General features: G+C 51.1%; 9 protein-coding genes and 1 non-coding gene across 10 annotated transcripts; 3 read left to right on the forward strand and 7 right to left on the reverse strand.

Moving 5' to 3' along the window:
- Positions 1-3,138: 3,138 nt before the first annotated feature.
- VTN00DRAFT_t161 lies at positions 3,139-3,219 on the reverse strand. Its single transcript has one exon. It is a non-coding gene; the product is annotated as a tRNA-Ser (tRNA).
- Positions 3,220-4,669: 1,450 nt separating this feature from the next.
- Positions 4,670-5,623, reverse strand: VTN00DRAFT_8999 (uncharacterized protein; the record flags this gene model as incomplete). Its single annotated transcript, XM_069435909.1, has 4 exons — positions 4,670-4,776; positions 4,875-5,040; positions 5,147-5,382; positions 5,458-5,623. The coding sequence occupies 4 exons, from the start codon at positions 5,621-5,623 to the stop codon at positions 4,670-4,672; spliced, it is 675 nt and encodes a 224-aa protein (XP_069285809.1).
- Positions 5,624-7,083: 1,460 nt separating this feature from the next.
- Positions 7,084-8,309, reverse strand: VTN00DRAFT_9000 (uncharacterized protein; the record flags this gene model as incomplete). Its single annotated transcript, XM_069435913.1, has 2 exons — positions 7,084-7,583; positions 7,637-8,309. 2 exons carry the CDS (start codon positions 8,307-8,309, stop codon positions 7,084-7,086), a joined length of 1,173 nt encoding a protein of 390 aa, XP_069285810.1.
- Positions 8,310-9,405: 1,096 nt separating this feature from the next.
- VTN00DRAFT_9001 (uncharacterized protein) lies at positions 9,406-9,786 on the reverse strand (the record flags this gene model as incomplete). Its single annotated transcript, XM_069435914.1, has 3 exons — positions 9,406-9,447; positions 9,518-9,587; positions 9,656-9,786. 3 exons carry the CDS (start codon positions 9,784-9,786, stop codon positions 9,406-9,408), a joined length of 243 nt encoding a protein of 80 aa, XP_069285811.1.
- Positions 9,787-11,143: 1,357 nt separating this feature from the next.
- VTN00DRAFT_9002 (uncharacterized protein) lies at positions 11,144-11,990 on the forward strand (the record flags this gene model as incomplete). Its single annotated transcript, XM_069435915.1, has 3 exons — positions 11,144-11,389; positions 11,510-11,644; positions 11,709-11,990. 3 exons carry the CDS (start codon positions 11,144-11,146, stop codon positions 11,988-11,990), a joined length of 663 nt encoding a protein of 220 aa, XP_069285812.1.
- A 2,045-nt stretch (positions 11,991-14,035) lies between these two features.
- Positions 14,036-15,335, forward strand: VTN00DRAFT_9003 (uncharacterized protein; the record flags this gene model as incomplete). Its single annotated transcript, XM_069435916.1, has 2 exons — positions 14,036-14,868; positions 14,930-15,335. The coding sequence occupies 2 exons, from the start codon at positions 14,036-14,038 to the stop codon at positions 15,333-15,335; spliced, it is 1,239 nt and encodes a 412-aa protein (XP_069285813.1).
- Positions 15,336-16,633: 1,298 nt separating this feature from the next.
- On the reverse strand, positions 16,634-17,251 carry VTN00DRAFT_9004 (uncharacterized protein; the record flags this gene model as incomplete). Its single annotated transcript, XM_069435917.1, has 2 exons — positions 16,634-16,743; positions 16,852-17,251. The coding sequence occupies 2 exons, from the start codon at positions 17,249-17,251 to the stop codon at positions 16,634-16,636; spliced, it is 510 nt and encodes a 169-aa protein (XP_069285814.1).
- Positions 17,252-19,379: 2,128 nt separating this feature from the next.
- Positions 19,380-20,948, reverse strand: VTN00DRAFT_9005 (uncharacterized protein; the record flags this gene model as incomplete). The annotated part of the gene is made up of 1 exon (XM_069435918.1): positions 19,380-20,948. One exon carries the CDS (start codon positions 20,946-20,948, stop codon positions 19,380-19,382), a length of 1,569 nt encoding a protein of 522 aa, XP_069285815.1.
- Positions 20,949-21,587: 639 nt separating this feature from the next.
- VTN00DRAFT_9006 (uncharacterized protein) lies at positions 21,588-21,957 on the forward strand (the record flags this gene model as incomplete). The annotated part of the gene is made up of 2 exons (XM_069435919.1): positions 21,588-21,645; positions 21,710-21,957. 2 exons carry the CDS (start codon positions 21,588-21,590, stop codon positions 21,955-21,957), a joined length of 306 nt encoding a protein of 101 aa, XP_069285816.1.
- A 423-nt stretch (positions 21,958-22,380) lies between these two features.
- On the reverse strand, positions 22,381-22,695 carry VTN00DRAFT_9007 (uncharacterized protein; the record flags this gene model as incomplete). The annotated part of the gene is made up of 1 exon (XM_069435920.1): positions 22,381-22,695. The coding sequence occupies one exon, from the start codon at positions 22,693-22,695 to the stop codon at positions 22,381-22,383; it is 315 nt and encodes a 104-aa protein (XP_069285817.1).

The raw sequence follows: 22,695 nt of genomic DNA on the forward strand, positions 1-22,695 counted from the left end.
ATCCATATGGATAGCTACGTCTATACCGTATGAATGGGTCATGTGACAGTTTACTGTAATAGTCCTAGTCTAGGTTTAGGTATCCATAGTTGAGATGGAGTCGAGTCTGGGCAAATCCAGCCCGGGAGGATGTTGCCGAGCCCTAAGTATTGTGCAGTACCTTGACCTGACCTGAATCTGAATGCAAGATCTTTGCTTGTCGATTTAATTGTTGACAGCTGGAAGCTGCTTACCTACGTAGCTTAATAGGTACTTTCTGAAGAAGGGAGGATAGGATAGAATAGAATAGAATAGGTAGGTAGGTACCTAGGTATGCGCTATCTCCAAATCAATACAAGATCGATTTATTGATTCCAGAATGCCATCACGTCACATCACTCTGGTACTGCATGTACACTACGTTTCTGGTAGAAAAGTACCGTACAGTACATGTGGGAAACGCATTTCTTATAATGGATGAATGAACCCGAGGAGATGTTTAGGTCTTCTCTTGTTTTATAGGATTGCTGGTCTTTATCCATTCCCAATACACAGATAGACAGGCAGAGTTTAGCGCCGTCCCGAAATAAAGGCTATATATACTGTACAATGACACTCCCTTCAGGGACGTGTTGGAGGTGGCACACCTCATCCCGTTTTCTAGGGCTGAATGAAGTTCCACACGCGAGATGCTCTTGCTGTTTTCCAGAGATACTATCAAATCTGAGAGAATTGAGACTGGAACAGATAATCCTCCTTACTCTAAATTTAAGGTTCTACGGGCAGTGTAGAACTCCACCAGGAAAACGACCGGTATAAGTATACCAGTGGCTAGCTGAATGTCCTCTCAATGTCAAATGGTACCTGGACATGTTGCCCTCAATATTTGATAGGGCAATACAAAGGTCGCTGCCGATATCAAGCTGAAAACCCTTTGAACTGCTAGTCTGAGCAGGCCAAGGAGGGCTCATTAACCTTGATTGTGTTGATATTAAGGCTAACCGAGAGATAGGGCAAACGGCACACTATATGGATACCAGAAGGACAGAGAGGTTCACCTCCAGTTCTACATATCTGGTAGATAGCACCATCTGACTCTCCAGATATAGAGCATCATCAAGAAGAGAGCAGCCACTGTGCGCGAGCGAAGCTCTTTATCCAAAATCGATTGGGACATCAGAACGTTCCCTACTCAAGATTGATTACGCCAGAAACGCATCTCATACGGCACGATTTGTCCATCTGATATATATGCGATGCCCTTTATCATAAAGTTCGCAAAAGAGAAATTTAAAGCCCGGACCGATGCTTGCCTGCGCTTAAAAGAAAAAGCCACCCGAAATGTTAATGAAGCGTATTTCGTGGCAAAGAAGGACCTTGATAAAGCAAAATGGATAGAGGAAGCTGTTTGCAGATTGCCTGCGTTCTCAAGTGCGATGACAATGACAATGTCCTTGATGCTGACAACCTTGGGCAGGTTGTCACCGTCCACCCAAGATATCCTCCTGAATTTTCTTACTCCCTAAATTTTCCCTGTCACTTTAAAGTACCTACCTGACGGAAACTTGCAGTTCCAATAGTGCTGGAACATTTCAGGTATGTCTGCAATAATTAGTTTGTTTCTATCTAGGTACCTAGGTACATAATTTTATCTCACATGGCTGACATCTGGCTTGGCCAGGATAGTCAAGCAAACTTTTGCAGATGCTTTTGAGCAGTCAGAACTCTGAACCCATATTGGGAGTTGATCAATCTTCAAAAAGTGAGGCCCAACCAGGTGCTTTAAGGCCCTCTTTTCTTCTTCTTCTTCTTCTTCTTCTTTTTCTTCTCTCTAACACTCATCTGACTTAACCCACTCCCCCCTGAACACCCCTCCTCTCCTCTATCTGGTGGCCAGCTGTTGGTCGTTCTGGCTATATAAATCGGCAGCCCCCCATTCTAGTACCAAGACCAGGAATGTCAAACACCTTGGACGCGAAGCGCGAGAAGGCCTCTGCTTGTTGAAGGTAACTACTTGATAGCCAACTCTTTTTCTAATTAAGGATGTACAGAATCCTGATGTAATTAATAGAACTTGGTCCTATTTAACATCGAATAAATGATACTTGCTTCTACTGCGATTCCCCTTTCATAGGTAGAGGAAGCCCACTCCTCGATTTGGTAGCATGTCTGGTTAGATCGAGAGAACTCTGATTCCCCTAACTGACGCCATCACTGTGATGAATCATCAATTCAAAGGCCACTAGAGGCAGAGTGATGGCCAAAAAAGAATATGACTACAGCAAGCATGGCTGGGGTGTCGATAATAAGGAGTATACTGGGACTCTACATGTGGCAGAGCTGTACCTGAGAGGGCTTAAGAATCCAGATTGCCCCCAAGAAGCTTGATGAATATATAATCAACTGAAGATGAGTTTAGCTCTATGTTTGGATTTGTGGAGCTGAGAGACTGATTGATAGATTGATTGGTAGATTTCTGCTCTGCCTGGATTCCTACAAAAAGGGAGCGCGTTGTTATGTTGCATAACATATCGCCACTCGGAAGTGGCGAATGCTCGCCGGCGCATCAATATTCTTTCCTTATATATCGCTTTAGTCCTCTCCAAGTGCCTTCGGGCATTTGGTCAATTTGAAACGATACAGAGAAGATTAGCATGGCCCCTGCACTAAGGATGACACGCTCAATCAAAGAGAAGCTACCAGTTTTTTTGTAATCCATTACCGGTCAAAATCGGAGATGGGAGTGTCAGGCGTTGTTGTCGCGATGACGAAGGTGTCTCGGTTCGAATTGGGGCTGCGTGGGGGTTTTTTTTTTTGGTCCGCTTGGTCCGCGCTGCACCATGCGATGCAAAGCCGCTCAGTTATTTACTCCCATTTAATACCGCTTCCGTAACCATAGTAATTTAATTTGACTTTGAAAGGAGTGAATGATGAGGTATTATGAAGTCTATGGATGGTGTCACAGGTTAGCATGGCAGCCATGGCTGTGGCTGGCTGTCCGAATCGGAGTCAGGGTCTTGGAATATATTCTGCAGCACACTTGTCTTCGGATAAAACCAAGACAAAAAAAAAGGAAAAGTTGATAAGGGAAACAAAAGCGGTAAAACCGGGGGAAAAAAAATATATTGGATTATGATCCATAAGATAAAAAGATGAAACCGTCAGCGACAGGATTCGAACCTGTGCGGGCGAACCCAACAGATTTCTAATCTGTCTCCTTAACCACTCGGACACACTGACTTTATTGGTTGATTGAGGCGCCACATAAAATTCTTTCTCCTTATCTTAGCCCGTCAATTAAAGGAGTTCGGATCGCTTTTTTTAGTGTCCATGGGAGTTGTTTGGTCTTTCTGATTTTAGACTTAAATTAAATTATTCAATTTTTTTTTTTCTAAAAGAATTATTTTATAAAATAATCTTACTCTGTTTAACTTTCTAGGAGCAATCCCATCATCGTCATCATCATCATCGTCGAGCCCCCAAGCGAAAGGTTCATCTCGACCAATCTCCTGAAAGACAAAATATCGCGCTGTCAAGCAATGCGAATGTTAACGGGAAGAAGTTCTGAAAAGAGAAAGAATTTCTTTTAAAAAAAATCGAATTCTACGTAGTATGAGTCAGTAGATCACGACACCTGGGTGGTCCTCCAGATACCAAGACCAAGACCAAATTCCCAAACAACAATAGCGTTTGTGACGGCGCGGCAGGCATCTAGGCGGTAAGGTAGGCGGTGTTGAGCATTTCTTTGTCTCTGAGATACTGCCTGTCCTACTTGCCTATATATCTCATGTTGCACGGAGCTCTGCAAATTCTTTCCTTTCTTTTCCTCTCATGCTTTCAATTCTGTATGACAAGCTACCATAGTTTTAGCTAAATAATATTATGACTGAGCGCCGTCACAGCGTTCTCCGTTATCGGATCTGTCTCGGCTGGATCCATGTTTATTGCACGGGAAAGACCCGTCATGTATCTTTGATGGATTAGATCAGTTCATTTTCATATATAATATAATGGAAACAAAAAAGAAAAAGTTAAGAAAATGTAAGAGCATACATACACCTGTCGGTTCTGATGAAGTTGGAAGGTTTTCTGGTATCCAGGCTTCCTGTGAGTGGAGATTATGAGGGAGTACATACCTAATGTAGGTATCTACCTCCTTAGATTGGTGACTCTTTATGAGAGAGTGATAGAGTCTAATTAATCTGAAGAAATCCCTAAAGAAGGATAATAGTACATATACGCGTCATATTCACGTCGTGATGGCCTAGTAGTCCTAGTAGCAGTAGTGGATACTAATGATTATAAGCACACCTCCAAGACATAATCACCCCGTTACTCGATCCCATACACCCCAACCCCAACCTTGGTTACGCAGGGCATTTAAAAGCAGCGTGATTCTCCTTAGTTTGGCCACCTACCTGCCTGCCTACTTATCAGGTGGGTATATGATACAGGATTGGAACAGCAGACATGTAAAGAGATCAAATCAAACATTATGGAGGGAACTCGAAGAGACTTGAGCTCGTACAGCACATACACACATGCGGATCATGGAGACATGTACATTTTTACTCATGTAACTCATGCAACTCTCCTTTCCTTCCTTCCCCCTCCCTTTTTCTGCAGGGGTGAAGCTTCAGCGAGAACTTGTAACAAGCAGATTTTCATGTTATGGACCCCTTTCTAATAATTAAATCCCCAGGAACCCATTCTTCGCGTCGATAAGCCGGTAACGCTCTCGCTCCTTGCGGTCCTTTAATACAACAGCGGTGCAGAGGAGCAGGATTGCGTCGATTGCTTAATGAAAAATCAATCGGTATCAGCTTTCTTCTTTGACAAACATCTCCAGACAGAGAAATGAGAACGGGTAAGGCATGGGGTCTGTTCGAGCTTACCGACGATGCCAAAATCCGCCGTGAAGATAAAGTCCAGGAAGACATTCGCGAAGGAAGAGAAGGGCCCAACGCAGCCCTGCTTCTGGGCCGCGACGAGGGGCGTTGTGCAGACGCTGTCAGGCTGGAAGGGCGGGAAGGTGCTGTTGAGGTAGCCGCAGCAGTCGAACTATATCCACACGTAGTAATGTTAGCATGACCTGTGTCTTCTATCTTCATATGAAGGACATCGCCACCCAAACATAACCCATAGGACTAGATAGGATCACACGCACCCTCTGCTGCAACAGACTCTGCACCTGCGGCGTCTGCTGGCCCCAGAGCGAGCTGAGATTCGCCCTCGTCTTGAGTGTATCGAACCAGACCCTCAGACCCACCACGAGCGTGAAGATCGCGCACACGACGACCATGTAGCCGTGTGCTTTCAGCCAGAGGCGGTTGTCGGAGAAGATGATGCCGGGGAGGGAGAGGACGAAGGTGATGAAGACGAAGACCGAGTTGACGATTGCCGCTGGACCACAACTTGAGCAACGCAACCTCTACCTCTTCAAGGTATTCTTAAGGGAGGGAAAGGGGAAAATCGAACCTCTCATCGGAAACACATTCAACAGCAGCACCTGCGGCGCGTTCTCGAGCGTCTTGGTCCCGTTGATCTTGGCGCTCATGACGAGCGATCCGACGAGGAGGAGCACGCCTCCGACGAGGAAGAAGACGTCCGCGGCGACGAACGTCAGAAGGATCTTGTTGACCATCTCTTGTTCTTATTAATCGTATTTATCTTGACAGAAACCACTGGCTCTTTTCTTCCCTTTCGTGTAGTTCGTAATTATTTCCAACCTGCTTAATGCCTAGGTAGGTAGCAATGAAGGCTTTGCGTCCAGGAAGTTGTTTTTCGGTGAGACAGAGATCGAAGCAGAGAAAACTAGGCAACTAGGTGGTGTACTTGACGGCCAGCGCCAATAGCTCATAAAAAAGTAAAGAAATAGATCGTAAAAAGGTCGTCTCCGATGAATAGATGGATGATGGATGGATAAGGAGCCAGCACTCGCTTGCTCGTTCGGTCGTTATGTTCTAATCCAACCGTCTCTGGAACCCCTCTGGTCGAGAATAGAATCGCCCTTGCACTTGTCCTACTCTCGAGGATCGCGGATATAATTGTCTCCACTCAAAAGAGACGACCGAATACTATCGAAACGAAATAAGACGACAAAAAAATCGAAATAAAGAAAAAGATTACTGGAAAAGAGGAGACTGAGAAACGAAATCCGTAGGTGAGCTCAACTCACGCGGGGTGAAGAAAGAAAGGAACAGGAAGAAAGGCAGAAGATACAGGAACGATAAAAAAGAAGCAAAACCGACCCGTAGGAGCGCTTGGAAAGAGCATTTCGCCAAGTCTGGCCTAATAATCGGCCGTAGACTATTCGATACCTACGGCGGTTCGCGCACAGAAGACCGAAAGGGGGCGCTTCTGGTGTAACATCGTTGGCTGGGCGCGACGGTCTCATCTTGAGGCACGCCTCCAACCATTGGTGTTTCAAGCGCTCAGTTCGGCATTGGGATGGTAGTCATGACTGCCGCGCAGACAGGTTGAATCTTACAGAGTTTGTAAAGTATGCTCACTATGTAAATATCTTACATCATGGATGAGGATAGGATGTGAAGATGATCAGTGGGTTGTAGATCGATGGAGTCGAGGTCGCGGGACGGGGAAGCCTAGTCGGGTCGGGTCGACAGGCGGGGATCGGGGTTCCCCACGCCATGCGACGCCACGACTCGAGTGCTATAGTTAAGTGCATGTAATGCATCGAGTTTAGCTGTCTCGTATCACTCCCTTGTGAGACAAGTACGGAAACATATAATATATGCACGTGGTATAATTAGCTCCATTATAAGTATGGAGTATATCGGGAGAGGTCAGTCGATTGTTGGAGAACTACGAAGCAAGCAGTAAAGGGCATCATCCTATCCACGCCTTCCTTTAATCCTAGCGATTCCGATTCTACTTTATGCCAACGTATCTGGCACACTGGCGTACTCTGTACTGCGTACGCAGCATTACAGCGACATCTACCGTCCAAGTCTCCTACAGTCTGGGTTTGTCCGTGGGTCTAATGCCTTTGGATGAAACAGAACATGACCTGAAGGACTCCTGCGACAACCCCGGTCTCTGCCCACTATAAGAAACATGTCTGATAGCTAGAAGACTTGCTGGTTAGCTCCTCGCTGCCTCTCCCGGGGTCGACGAGGGGACCACGCCGGTGACTTCCTTGGGCCACGCCAGCCATGCCTGCCACTCTTCTCCGACAGCGGCATCAATCTGCGAGACCAAATACCGCGCCCATCCCCGCATGAACCACTGATCATCCACCCTCTGCAGCAGCGCCGAATAGTACGCCAAGATGACCATGGCCTCAGGCTGCCTATCGCGCAACAAGACTAAATATGGTTGCGGAATTGCAATAGGCCACACGAAGATGACCGGTACAAAGTCCTGTTTGCGCTCCGTCAAAATCGATACCTGCGTGTACGTGTTGAGCAATTCATGGATGGCCAGGGCGTAGGCGTTGGCCGCTTCCCGGTCCTGCGCCAGCCGCTCAGTCGAGCAGAGCCGCAACAGGTCCGTTACCCGGTGGGAGTCCCGGATGGTATGCGAGGCTACCGTCTCATGAATCATACCTCTCTTTAACAGAGGCGCCAGGAAACTGCGCGACACTGTCTCCCATTGCGTCTGCAAGACCGAGTTGCAGCCGCGGATCATATGGAACCAGTCGCGAAGACATTTTTCTGGAAGCCCGCACTCTCTGGACTGCGCGGGGTTGCAAATGCCAGGACGACAATGATGCAGGAGAAGGCAAAAATGGCGATGCAGTTGGACGTGTCAACGCGGTTCAGCGCCTCCTGGAAAGCGGCCAGCGCGATGCTCTGGTGCGCAGAAGCCCGCAGAGCCAGGGAATGCTGCCGGTTGGGATAGAGACAGAGTAGATGGAGGGCGGAGACGGCCAGAATGCCGCGGAGGAGAAACTCATGCTGGAATCCCAGCTGCACAACCTGGATCTGCCACAGTTCATGCTGATCCGAAGGTGCGCCGGAAGGGAGAGTTTTGTAGGTGGCAGTCGTGTAGTGGTGCAGGAGCTCCAGGTCACTCACATTGAGCCCGGATGCAGTCGTGATGACAGAACTGCCTGGTAAGGTCCCGACTAACGGGGAATTCGACGGATGGTCTGTCGATGAGGACAATGCAGGCGACCCGGTAGAGGGTGCCCGGTGCGCAAAGTCACACTCGATCTGCCTCCGCGCGCAATTGGAGCATTGTGGAGGCCGTTCATCGCACTGGTCGTGGGTCTTGTCAGCAATGGTTCTGGTTCGTGCAGTGTGCGGGATGTCAAGCAGAGCGGGGGTATACTTTGATGCGGCGGACTTTACACTGGGTGCAGCCATTCCTGGATTTCGTATGTGACCGTCGGGCCCCCATCACAGCCAGTTAGAGTCATCTCATGGTTCAATACAGGATGGAAAGGAAACAGGGAGCAAAGAGAAAGAGAAGGCAAAGAGGAAGAGAAGGTGAGGAAAAAGATGACAAGAAGATGGGACAAACAAGAAGAGGCTGGAGTTTTTCTGGGCCATGAGGGAATGCGTTGGTGTTGACTCCTCTACAAGTTGGGACGGTACGTCCGATACGAGTGACGAGCACGCCAGACGGCGGGAAGAACGCGTAACTATGTTGTGGTACGGTACCGTCCTGTCAGGCGCTCCCGACCGCGGTCACATGAGAGATAGCCAAGTTCCAGCCAGCCAGTCAGCAGGCGCGGGCACCGCGCGAGTCTCGTATTATCGTCACGACTCAAAGGCATTTCCAGTGTTGGAAGCTGCCTCTATCTGCTCTGGACAGTCAAAATGGCCGTTCTGCTAGTATTATCAACTGTGGCGCGCGGGGAAGGTTGACCAGAGTGGCTGGAGACACGCACGATGCCATGAACTGTCCGAACATACTCTGTAATGAGCTGTTGAAGCTCCAAACAGAACTGAAAGCTGCCTCCCCTCTGGCCTGGGCGGTTGGTCTCGTAGTTGATCCAGTGAACTCTGCGTATAGCTTAGCCTTCATAAGTTGGAAGCGGTATCCAGTGAAAGTGAGGCCAGGGACGTCGAACATCACGCGGTCTGGACATATATGCCTAAGGCAGCGTCGACGGCGCAGCGAGCGGACGAGATCCGGGCCTGTGCCTCATCATGTACGGATTATATATATATAGCACAGGCATGTTTACGGAGTCCTCATTATCAAACGTCGCGGAACGGTTCCAGAGTGTCCTGCAGCCCCCAGTACAGGATGCCCGTTTTGCCAGACGACTTATGCAGGTACAGCACATATATTACAACGCAGATCCTGAACATGCCAGATCGTTCAGCAACCGTCGAACCGAGCGATTCCTTTTTCTATCATGACGACAAAGGGGCCAATCATGAGCATCTCCAGAGTCGCGAGTCGTGGTGCAAATAAGCTCTAGGTGTCTTCCCGATCAAGTCAGAGGCGCTGTCAGCGCTGACCGTCCGACGGGACTGTCTTTACTCTTTTGAACTTAGGGTTATCAGGTTCCAGATCGAGTCTTGATACGGAAGTGTGAGAGAGTACTGGAGGCACGACATACAGCATACAGCTTCGCAAGATGTAGCACATTATCGTCATGCTGTCGCTGTCCACAACGGTTACGGACGATGCTGCTATTTTTTGGACTCGGACGGGGCGCATAAAGGCCCCGGGGCTGAGACAAAGGTGACGCAGCTACCCAGGTGCGGCCCAGTTCGCTGGCTCGAAGGCCTCCGTCGCCCAGGCCTGAAGTTTGGAAGCCTGAGGCAGAAGGCAGAATGACGACGCTTTCTTTGTCCCGTGCCGTCCGCCCAGTGTGACTGTGAGCATGGCATGCGTTCTGCTCGCGGGCGGTCCACGCAGCGTGTCGAATCAGATCTCAGTGGCATCAATTCCAAATTTGTAGAATGATGGATAATGTGGGTTGACACTTGACAGGTCTACTGCGTACTGCTTGCTGCTGCACATGCAATGATTGAGAAGGATACTACGTACTGTTGTACTCGCAGAAGCTATCCACGGTCAAGGTCGAGATTCGACCAACAGAGGGCGGATCATCGAGAACTGGCGGGCAAGCTTAAGCACACGGGTGACGGGTGTTCCCAGGTCTCAGTCTGGTCTCTTTCCTTTGTTAGACTGCCCAGTCAGCAGGAGACTGAGGGCAGATAGTCTGAAGAGTGGGCCTGGGCCAGTCCGGACCCCCTGCGTGGGCCTACTAAGAACTGCGTCTCCGTTCCTTGCCTCGTCTTCCCCACCCGCAACTGCACAGGAAGGGTCCAAAGGTCCAGGAATGCCGCAGGAGGCCGACTCGGGGCAGCAACTCTCACATGCATGCGCTCGCCCAACGGTTGAGGGTAGCAACGGGGTGAAAACCGCGTACATAACAGAAATAGCATCCGGAGGGATGAGAGGGGGGGGGGGGTCGAGAGCTCCGTTGCGGACAGACTCCGATAGTCACAGCTGGTAGGACCGAAGGATCATGAGAGAGCGCGTAGACTGGTGGAGCAGAGCAGCGTCGACCCCATCGGTTAGTGGATCGGGGGACGGGAGGACAGAGCGCGGAGCGGTCGAGCAGGCCAGCGATCTGCTGGTTGGCCCCGTCGCGGTGGTGGCCATCCCGGCGGGCATGACGGTGTGCTAGCCTCTCTGGGTGCATTCCAGGATGTCCGTTCTCAACCATCAGCGAGAGATCGACGACTCGAGCTGCCACTGTGTGCCTCTGGACAGTGCTTGATCGATCTCTCTCCACCGCGAGACTGCAGGTTCCCGAGTCCCGACATCGACGAGGCTCGATCTGGCTACGCCGGTTACCCAGGCGGGCAGCGTTGCAGCGCGCCGGCGAGACTCCGCCAGACGAGGCGGCAGCAGCTGCTACTGGCGGGCGCCCCCACCGCGCCCACCGCCTGCCGTGTGTGTTCGCCCTTTGCCTCTGCCGCCGCCCGCGCCAGCCTCTCCACGGCTCTCTCGCCCTTCTCCGTCGCCTCCCGTTTTTCTCCCCCCCAAAATCCTCCTTTCCCTCTTCGCGACCTTACCCAAACCTGCGACCTCTGCCAAACGCGTTACTCGATTCGGCCTGCACCTCCCCCCAAGCATCATTCCTCTTTAGGCACTCCAGTACCGGTTCTACAGGCTCACCTCTTCACCACTCCCATTATCTCTCTCGTTTTCGCGCGTCTTTCCCGCCATCATGGCCGACATCACTGCCGTCGCTGAGGAGAATACTTCCCCCACCCAGGAAGAGCTGCAGCAGGCCGCTGCCGCCGGCAACGGCGCTGCTGAGAACCGCGGCACCAAGCGTCGTGTCGACGCCGACGACGATGACGATGAAGACAAGCCCGGTCGCGAGCGCAGGAAGATCGAAATCAAGTTCATCCAGGATAAATCGCGTCGCCACATCACCTTCTCCAAGCGGAAGGCGGGTATCATGAAGAAGGTTCGTCGCGTCCCCCGTGATCCTCGACCGGGTCCCCCTTCTCCCCTCCCCCGTCGCATGTCGCGAATCATCCATCTCGATGGGGATCGTAGAGGCTGACAAGACGTGTTTCTCGCGCAGGCATATGAGCTCTCAGTCCTCACCGGAACTCAGGTCCTGCTGCTAGTCGTGTCGGAGACCGGCCTCGTCTATACCTTCACCACTCCCAAGCTTCAGCCGCTGGTCACGAAAGCTGAAGGCAAGAACCTCATTCAGGTATGTTATCCTGCCGGCTTCTGGCCCTGATTCCACCTGTGCATGTGCTGACGATCCGCTGCAGGCATGTCTCAATGCACCCGAGCCCACGGGCAATGAGAACGGCGTCGACGCGCCCGATGTGCCCGCCGAGTCCCCCGAAGACGTCAGCCACAACAACGTCAACCCTCAGCAGTCGAGCATGCCCCGTCCAGGTGGGATGCACCCGGGCTACATGACCAACGAGCAGCAGCAGCAGATGGCCTCCTACTACCAGAACCTGCAGCAGCAACAGCAGGCGAGCGGGCAGTACGCCGGGATGCCGGTGGGGAGCAGGATGCCGCCCCAGCATCAACCCACGGCGTAAAAGCCCTTCCGCGCTCTACGCTGTGGGCTGATGTTTCAACGCTGAGATGTCGAGATGGCTTTTCTTCGGTTTCTTTGTTCCCCCATCGCGCGCACTCCCCCCTTCACTTCCCCTTGATTGATACCCGACGAATGCCAACCAATCAATCCTCGCCTTGAGCAGGCTCTTGTAGCTTTATATTGCACCCATCCAAGCAGCGATCCTCCTTTGCCTGTTACGTCGAGTACCAGTCCGAGTTTCCGGCAGGAGGTCTGCCATTCTCTCGTTTGCGGTTCGCACAGGTTCTTGGCGTCACTGTTTTGTTGATTGGGCAAGAAAAAGAAAACCTTTAAGAGGTCAAAAAACCCAACAAAAAAGACAGTTGGGGGGAAGCGAGCTCCCTATTCTGAACTCTAATCTCAACTGGACTTTTTTTTACCGTTTATCATCTCCTAGACCACGGTGGAGGTGTGGGTGTTCCTGGTGCATTTTCTGTGGCGGAATGGTGCTATTTTGCTGTTTTCCTCTTCTGACTCCTTAGGTCTCTGTCAACTAATTTCCCTCTTATTAGCTTTTATCTCTTTCTTCCTGCGTCCCGTTTCTGCGTGCTTGTCTTTTTTTCCCCATCTCCTTATTTCATCATCTCTTGTTCTATATGATTAATCTAGGTAGTCCGGCCAAGGTACTAGTCTCGTTCAATCGCCCTGTGGTTTTTTTCGTGGGCGGTTGAGACGGAGAGAGCAGGACGAATCGCCATATACGCGCATAGGGACAGGAAGGAAAGGGTGAATTCGGTGAAGGGACGGTTGAACACGACATGGGATTGATCGATATCGATTCATAGGGTAGTATGGCATGGAGAAATTGGAGCTCTCTGCTTTATGCCTGATCTGATTCCTTCTATATACCTGGTTCCGCTCTACCTGTGTACTTGCGTCGGTAGCCAACAAATATCCATGCGATCACGAACGGTAATATCTTTGGATCTTTCTACTGTACGTTCTTGTAGGTATGGTCTCGTCAACGAGGTCAGGTGACGGCAATGCCTGCCTCGGTAGGTTAGTAGTATGGGACTTGAGCTGCCATCGCAGAATAACCAAGACCGTCGCAATGCTGTACAGTCAGAAATATATCCCTCCACACAGCCAGCGACCGCTAACAGTTCTACCCGTCTGAATAGGACGAGATGGGAAAATGTGGGACAATATAAATTCCATCCTTCGACTTGACACACAGATGCTGGTAGTTCAAAACTAAGTACCTATCTTTCGTCGTATTGGCGACGAAACAGAGGAAATGTGCCTGTCGGAAGTAACTTCCAACCTTGCACTTTGCAATCCATCCAGAATCAATTTGCAATTACCACAACGACGGATGATCAACGACAACATTAAGATCCAGGGCTAGGCCTCTGTATTCACACTGTCTTGTCAGCACCTTTTCCCTTGGCAAGGGAATTCAATTATTGTCAATTATGGATGGGCTAGACTTGCCCCGTGCACATACGGTACGTACCTCCTAAGGTCCCGAAATGACGCTGCTCTGCGCTCACGATTGCAAACCCCGCGAGCAGAGCGGCGTGTGCCTGAGTTCACCTGTCAGTCTGCCAATAGGAGCAGGGCCATGTGATCGTACAGACTCGCTCCTTCCTCTCAACCTCTACCACTCCCCTTCAGTGTCTTTAAAATTTCCTCTTGGTAGCAGCTCCTAGACACCTGCTGATCCCATTTGGACCATCAATTATCCGTCTCGGAGCTCTGGTTTTCATCAAATTGCTGATTGTACCGATCCTACGGGCAGAGCCTTGTAGTGCTGCTGTGTACTGTCAACCATCTGTCTGTTTGTCTTAAGTCAAACAACTCAGGATCTGCAAACAACTTCCAAGAGCTTTGTCCTTCTGAAGGTTCCTCAGCGCTCTAATCACTCTCACTTAAGCTCTCCACCTGCTACTCCTCATCAATTACTTGGTACCGACCCCAGAGCAGCCCGTTCAACCCAGCCAGGCTAACGTCTGATCTACTATCCTCCTCTGAAGACGACGGTTTATTTCGCCTGTTACAAACAAAATGGAAGCCACTGTCCAGGCATTCAACAATCTCCCACGTCCCCGAACGACGCCTACGGGTCTGCATAACCATTGGTACCTCACCATTAGGCATGTGCCATTGAATCCACCAGGGGATCTAGTCCACCTGGTCCATCCTCAGAGCGAATACATCCACTGTGCGGGCCCAAGACAGATATTGTCTCTGCCTTCTCCGGCTGCTCAAGCTGACGTTGTCGTACCGCTCCTTCTCGAATCATTCGTTTCAGACATGAGCAAAGGCCCGAACGGTGAACGTCTCAATACACCAATTTTCGCTCCTTGGTCTTGGGGCACAAAGGACGCCGAACTCGCCAGGGCTATCGAGGCAAAGCTGAAACACATCGGTGTGAAAGAGGAACTCTGTACCGTGCAGTATGGAAACAAGGAAGATGAGAAGATCTCCAATGCATCATGGTCCGGATTTTTCGGTCAGTTGACGAAAATGACGGGACAGCACGCAGATCCGAGGAAAGCGTCTGCATTCAATTCCGGTGGTCAAGGTGCAGAAGTCTGTGGCGGGTGCAAGAAGGACGCATCCTCTCTCTCGAAACCCCTGAAACATTGTGCCAAGTGTGGAGAAGCGTGGTACTGCTCACGAGAGTGCCAAAAGGCGGACTGGAAACAGCATAAGAAAGTCTGCGGCAAGTCTTCCTTTAACCCATCTGCAGGCTACGGTGAGACCTCCAGAACCGGAATTTCTAAGATGAAAGCGTTCGATTACTACAATAATGCCGCCCACACAGTACCAGAGGCCCAAAACTTGGCCAAATCATTGAATTTGACTCTTCCTACTGGGGGCGGAGAGGGCTTGATGTAAGTGCCTGCTCCCTAGGGCTCTAGAGATAGCAGGATTAATTATCTATTTACCTTTCAGCAAGCCCATTCGACGCCTGGTCATTACTGGAAAGGATACGCCTGAAAACCTCGAGATTCTCCTTGGCTCAGACTGGAAAGAGTCTGCCGGTGATGTCTATGAACAAGCTCGGTTGTATGCGCTTTTACAACCACCGCCCGGGTCTCCCAGCTACGCTGTGAACTCCAAATACGACGAGGGTACCCCTTCATGCTCACCGCGTCCGGCAAGCAGTGCCGAAAGTGAGAAGATTCAGAAGGTTCGAGAGATGCAAGACTCGATCAGAAGGCATCTAGGTCCACGGAGGGACCCGACTCCGCAGGATATGCAGGCTATCCTTTCTACTTTCGGGCCGAACTGGGTGGAGATGCTGCCTATTTATCAACTCGCTATCAATGCGATGGATCAGGGAGTTCAGGTGCCATGATTGCATTCCCCATGTTCTTGAACGTCACCAAATCGAATGCCATTTCATAACCTTGTGCTTTATGGCGCCGGCTACAGAAGGCTAAGTTTTGAGGATGTCGCATATGGTTGACAATGATCATGATTAGCAGGGAAAAAAGCATTTCTTTACCCAGTTTCGAGTAATGAATACATCTTAGAGAGAATGTCAAGGAATAAAACATGTATGTTATGCACTGAGACAAGATCTAGAAATATATGCATTTAATTTTCTTATTTTTAAAGCTACATAAACAGTACTAATAAATATGAGTAAGAATGAAAAGGCTATAGTAGTTCACGGGTAAAATCCAGTACTCTGCATATATATATGCAATTAGGAAGCAATACAAGGGTGTTGCCTAGTACAGTACCTCAACCAGGTGCCCGCGCGAAACCACTCGGCATGGCAACGTGGATATGATGCGCACTTATGCCTGATTTGTGACTCATAAGTAGTTAATCCTTTGTTGGGCGATATCAGCAGAACAGATCTTCTGCGACCGGGAACGATGAAAAAAAACGTATGGCTCTTAGGTTTCCTTCTCCGTTATTAAAAAAGAGACTAATACGCTATTTTATCTCACAGGTCTTTCTCTCGCAAAGAAAGTTGACCAAGCCAAGAAGCCAGATCCGATAACGGAGGAATCGCACATCGTTTGGCAGTTTGGGTTTGGTGTTTGGAGGTGGGATTGAAATTGACGATTCCGGTGGATTTTAGAGATGGTTGAACGGACAGAAGAGAAGGAGGGGAGAGAGAGAGAGAGGGATAATATGAAGAATCGGGATCATTGCATTGTGGATGATTTGCTGTTACCTACTTCATCCAATAGTAAAAAAAAATGTAGAGATTTGGGTTATTTGGGGTTCGGTTCGACTTCATCTCTCGGCGTGTCCAACGCCGTGGCCAAATTCGACTAACTACAATATTCAAGTGCCTACCTAATGACCAGAGGCACATAGGTCTATTGGAAGTTTCCTGAATAGGTCATTAACTGGACGGGCCTTCATTGCGGCTTCCCTTTTAGGAAATGAACAGTTCTGCTTATTGACCACGCATCCTGTACCTGTGATATTCCATCAAGCTTTGTTGGTTGATCCTATTTTCCCAAATTGATCGAGCTTAAGGGATCCTCCTGGGTATCTTAAGTACCGACGTATCAATCCTGAGGGAGGCGTGGAAAGTAAAGTCTTGCTGGATGGAATGGCTGATCAACTGAGCGGACTGGACAAGATCAGCGTATCCTCGGCCGACGCCTTCTCGCAACACGTGGTGTATATCTAGGAAGACTTGGGCGGCGAAGGCAAGCCAGAGGGGAATTTCACACGTTTCTCAAACATTGCCCGAAGGCCACGGATGAGCTCGTCTTCCGCTAGGGCTTGGTCCGTTCCTTTGTAAAATCAGACAGAAATCTGGAAGAGTTTCAAGCAAAATAATCTTATCCTCTTGATACCTTTCTCTCGGGGTTTTTACCGATCGGTCACTTGACGGATCATACGTTCCGAAGAGCCCGGGTTTGCTTTGGGGAATATGGTCTCCGGTCGCTGTTTCTGAAGGACCTGGTCTTTTCCATACTTCGCCTCGCACGGCCGCCAAAAGAGAACCTCGAGCATTATCTCAGGACCGCCATGGTTTGCTAAAATAGGCTGAAGATCCTCCTCCATACGCCGAGCGATGTCTATGGCGGCATTTGTCATAACAGATGCCGCGACCAAATCAAATTTTCCCTGCCGGTATCCTGCCCATGTACGGGAAATCTCCTCCAGGAAGTTGTCCAAATCGTGAATCAGGAGATGGAATGCAAGGTACGCCTCTTCAGCATCCTGCAGCCTCTTTCTCCGCTTCGCGGTGAGCCCCTGATGAAGTCTCCGGGTCCATTGTTGCACGGGCAGGGACATCCGGGGCTTCAAGAACTGTTCAGAAGGTTCATAAAGCTCAAGGCGATCGAATCTGTTCGATAATTCCTCCAATACATCTGCCGGCTGATCGCCTGCAGGAGGTTCAGTTCCTCAGTCTTCTCGCAGTGGACTTGGGATTCGGGACCGCAGGATATCCCGCACGCGCTCAAGGACTCCTATAAAATGAGAGTGGCGTTCATCTGATGCACGGGTTTGGGCGGTTGCCGGAAGGAGAGAAGAAACATAGGCACCATAGTCCCGTCGGGCCGCTATCGCTCGGTCAATTGCTGCCACAAAATACGCAGGGACGCGCACGGCGGGCTGGTCGAAACTGGCAATACATTCAGCCAGAACGCTGTAACTCTTGAGAATACGAATGTATGTCGGGGTGGAGGCGGGCTGGCTGGAACCCTCCTGAGGCTCATTAGCAGTTGCACGAGAGTCCTTTCTTACTTTGCCTTTGAGCCTTTTGGACGATGCCCATTGCTGGCCTGTAACAGATCCTTTTAACCGCACTTTTTGGCTGTCTCGACAAGCCAGGATTCCACCTCATTCGTATCGGCTTTGTACTGGAGGTAGCTGCTCCTCAGGAAATGCAATGCCACGTCTTTTCAGGATGCTTCAGAGGCTCGCTAGTAAGAAACACTAAAGACACGGGACGACAGTAGGAGAGATTTGACTGAAATATCAGTCTAAAATATATAAATATATATAAAGAAAGACTCGATTTAATTAATATATCAAATCGAATTGAATCGAGGTAATTTAATTTAATTCTCATCGAATTAAATAGAATAGATGCATTTGTAACGGCGGCCCTAGATCTTAGACCGAAAGCTCGTCGGGTTTATCTTGAAGACAAGAAGTAGGAAGTAAGTAGGCAAAATAGGGCCGTAGTTACTTAGCGACAAGGTACTATGAGCTATTGCTAGTTGAGTTGACCGCGAGGTCCTAAATCTGTCTGTAAGGAGCGCCTTTATATACCCTGCTGAAACCTGTTCGGAAATACCTATCTGCGGTCTGATCGAATGATCATGTCCTCGGTGATCGCTATGAATGATCAAGGTGGTCGGGGTTGGTCACGTGCATCCATGATCACCCTCGGTGCGCCTATTGCTGTTCTGAGGCTCCCTGCTATAGTTATAGGCCGTAGGCCAGATGACTTTGCAACAGCAGAGACACGGTTCGTTCCATGCCATGTTAGGATGGAGATGAAATGGAGGGGAAGTGTTTAGAATAAATACAGTAGTAATTGGCACACCGGCTACCGCTGCCTAAACTTCCAGATCGTAAACTGGCTACAATGGAAGGCAGTACCGAGCGGAGAGGAGCATGGAGTAAAATAAAAGCCAGCCGGGCAAGACTTTGGTAAAATCATCCTATTTCTCTTCAAGTCTGAAGATCTTCCAAACGTATTTGCGACTGTCTACAAGGCAAGACTTCGAATGGCATAATACACTATTAACTTAACTCGTAAACTAGCTCCTGTCTCTACCGTCACAGAAGAAAAACAGCCAGAGAACCCACAACACACTCAGCCACCTAGCTACCAAAGCCAGCAAGCAAAAGGTCTCGGGACCTGACTGATGTGGAAAGGTCTTGAAAGTCTAATTTATACAAATGCGGGTGTGTACCTCGCTCATGCGGACGTAACAAGTCGAGGTGGTAAGAAAAAATGAACCGCGAGTGGGAGAAGGATGAAGTAAAAAAAAAAAAGTGGGACATGACAATGAAGGCTCGCGAGTGTGAAATACCTGGCTGTCTGATCAGGTGTCCGCCCGCTGCGTTTGTCTGCCAACAGGAGCCAGTACAGTAGGTAGTCAGGTCGGTGGAGAAGATGTAAGAAGGCATGAGTACTCGAAGGAGATATGCTCTTCGCTAGAAAACCACCATTGCCCGTTCTTTGATTGCGCCGTTTCTTCAACCCGCCAATGAAACGCCAGACAAAAATGAACACTAAAAAGGTTACTGAAAAGCACAAGATGAGAAGGTCAAAGCGACACCGTGGGTAATCAGCTAGCTTTTCGGAGATGGGAACCCAACGATCAAAAGGTGGAAGAGTAATCATGTGCAAGAAGGGGAGAGCTATCGAAGAGGGCACCAATGGGACCAGCCGTGATTAGGGGGTTCAGTTGAACTTGGTCTGACCGCCACCAACGCCGGCACCGCCGCCGCCCTTGGGGCCGAGCCAGACGATCTCGATGATGCTGTGGCCCCACTCCTCTTCTCTGGAGTAGAACTGGTGCACGTTGTCGCCAACGATGATGGCATCGCTCAGCAGCCAGCGCTCCTTGACGATACCCTCCTGGTCCTTGGGTCGCAGCGGTCCGAGACGCGCCTCGTATCCACGGGGATCCTCCTCCCAGGTCTTCTCAGTGTGATCAAAGTTGATGGCATCGTCCGGGGTGTTCTCATTGTAGGTGTACTTGACGATGGAGTAGCCGTTGGTGAGGACCCAGAAGGAGCGGGTCGACGCACCGGTGGTGTTGTTGATGATCTCCTCCTGGTCGAACACCCAGCGGCGCAGGACCGATCGGCGGCCCGCAGCAGCAGCCACCGCGCTCATCTTGACGACATCCTTGGTGTACCAGCTGTTCCAGTGGTGCAGAGAGTCGATGCGACGGCCCGACTCGTAAACACCGTCGACCTCACCCTTCATGTCCATCTGGTACAGGGAAGGCCACAGGGTCAGGGGGGTGTTTCCAAATCTCTCAATGCACTGGCCCAGCTTCTGGTCACCGGGCTGCTCACCCCACGACTGGCATTCATCGTAGACCGTCGTCAGCACGTTCAGAAGGGGCACGGAAACGAAGACACCGGCTCCACCGAAGGCAATGTGTCCAAAGGTGTCCACCTGCCAGCTGGCTTCCGACAGCGATCCAATGTAGTGCTTCTTGGTGGGGTCGAACAACTTCAGCTGCTCCGCAATGTGGGCGAGGGACGGGAAGAAGGTGTCGTCATCAATCCAGCTCACCCAGGTGGTGTTGGGGCGCTCGGTCCTGATGTGCTCCGCGAAAGCCTCGACCAGACCGAAGTAGCGCGCGGTGAAGTCGAGCGGGGAGGACTTGATCGTCACATCCAAGCCGCGGGTACGGAAGTAGGTCTCCTGCTTGGAGAGGTCGTCTTCCGACTCGGGCACCAGGACGATGATGGCGGCCTTGGAGTCACCGAACGAGTACAGCAGAGACGGCAGCAGACGGTCCAGACGGTCCACGGTCGTCGCCAAACCAAAAATGATCTTCGAGGTCTCCTCCACATCGAGATCCGCGGCCACGTCCACGTCGATGACCGGAGGGCAAGGCAGGGTCGGGTCTGCGTTCTCTGCCGCGAGGCGGACACCCCGGTCCAAGGCGCGGAATTCCGGCAGCACCGGCACCTCAATGTCCTCGAGAGAGCTGAACTCGGTGCGTGGGCTCACATGGTGAGGACGGAAGTAGGCACGGGTGTAGTTCTTGCGGACGAGCCAGGCGGGGAAGGGCAGGGGCGGAGCGGTCGCGGGATCGATCTCGCACGACTGGGGGAGCTTCTGCGGCTCCAGCTGGACCTGAGGCTGGCTGGGCGGGGGAGCGACGCGGTCAATGGGACGCTTGAAGCGCAGCAGGGCGGCCCGGTCGTAGCGGTCGATGGCCCAGAAGAAGAAGGCTATGGAGAAGAGGGCGATGAGGGGGAAGAGCGTCTTCAGTCTGACGAGCGGCATCCTGACCGGAATATTAGGATATGGTGATTTCTGAATCATAGAAAAGAGCGTGACACGTTCGATCTCGTCGTCGTTGCGGTGGAATCGTGGTGGATGGGCTGGCCCGTCGACGGTGGACGGGGTTCAGCGGGATCTAACGAGCGGTAAAGACAGTTTGGTAAAGAACGAATCTGGCAAGAATTGCCTGGCGATAAAAGCGAGGGGCTGGTCGTGACCGGCGACACCGACACCAGACGAAGACGGGAAAAAAAAAAGAAAAAGGTGTAGAGAAGAAAAAAAAAGAGGAAGAGGTTGGTATGCGGTGTTGGTGGTGGGGGGGAGGGGGGAAGAGAGATTACGAGGAGGATTTCGCTGGGCGCAGAGGAAGGCGCTGAAGCAGCAAGCGAGCGAAGAAGCGGCTGGGCCTGGAGGAGGAGGGAGATTAGGCAGGCCGAGCAGGACGGGAAGTTCTCGCAGGCAGAGCGCGCGTGGATAGGTCGAGGGGAGCGGGAGAGAAAAAAGAATCGAATGGATGGTACACGGCGGTAGTTATCGATACGGCGTGACGGGACGAGCTGGCACTCGGGCAGCGCACGGGGGATGGCGATTGGAAGGACGATCGTTCTGAGGAAGAATGTAGGCGAGGACGATCGTCCTGCGATGTCGCGTCGTGCTCCACCGCGGCCGGCCGGTATGAGCGTGATGCCGGGCCAGCATGGTTCGTCCTGCGCGTCCGGTCGTCTTGGCAGGTTGATCGTCTCTGCTCCGTCATGTCGAGACAGGTTCTCATTCCCGTGCCACCGCTGTGAAACGCCATCTGGAATGCCTTTCCCTCTCTCTTTCGATTCTTTCTGTCTATCTGTCTATCGGTTCGTCAGACATCGTCATCTCGATGTCCAGCAGCTCCCAGTGGCGCACCGCCCGTCCACTCAGTGAGCAAGCCCCTGGCCGCGGGTCCACGCACCTCCACCGCGATCAGCCAGCTTTCCGCGGCGCCTGTGCATGGACCCACGGGCCGCGTGTCATTTAGGCTCGTCCGCCATATCGACGGAATGCTTGTTCGGGTTACCCCTTATCGTCCTTTGCCTCCGGACTGCTTTTCCCCGTCCTTCCATGACGCCGGGGGCGTGCTCACTTACTGTACTCAGTCCAAAGACTCCAGCTTGCACATTTCACCGTCTCAGGCGGTCCTGTCGTCAAATCTTTAAAAAAAAAAGTCTTGGATACGAGATGAGATTACAGTCTCCACGATCATCTCTTCAGATTTGGATGCGGGTGGGTATCCCTCGTTCCCGGCGCGAGTCGAGAAGAGTCGAGGGAACGGTAAGTAAATTAAAGTAACCAACGCATCCGGCTTTTTGGATTTCTCAGGATCCTCCTGCCTTGGTGGGACGACCCCTGAACATCACCCGCCCTGCCTGTTGGCGACCGATCACCGGAGCCCTTGTCCAGTTCAGGTTGCTCCATGGAATCCATGGAATTCCATCGATTTTTTGCGCTGCATCTCCCCTTCCCACCTCAGCAAGAGCATCTTCACTTCCGGTCGGGGGATCGGCCAGATCGAGCGGTCACTAGCCTCGCTACGGAGGCCTCCGTAGATAAGATAGAGACCGATTCCCAACCCAATGGCCAGCTGGTTTTCATAGCGTGCTCCGGTCGCTGACGGACTGTTGAAGTTTGAACCTTCGGTGTGCAGAGGCCCGGAGCAGCCAGACAGCAAGCTTCTTGACTTGATTCCTACCACTAAAATAACAGGCTCAATGACCAT

Source organism: Thermoascus crustaceus (genome assembly GCF_041956765.1).
Source record: "Thermoascus crustaceus strain CBS 181.67 unplaced genomic scaffold VTN00scaffold_6, whole genome shotgun sequence".
In the NCBI taxonomy this organism is placed as follows: domain Eukaryota; kingdom Fungi; phylum Ascomycota; class Eurotiomycetes; order Eurotiales; family Thermoascaceae; genus Thermoascus; species Thermoascus crustaceus.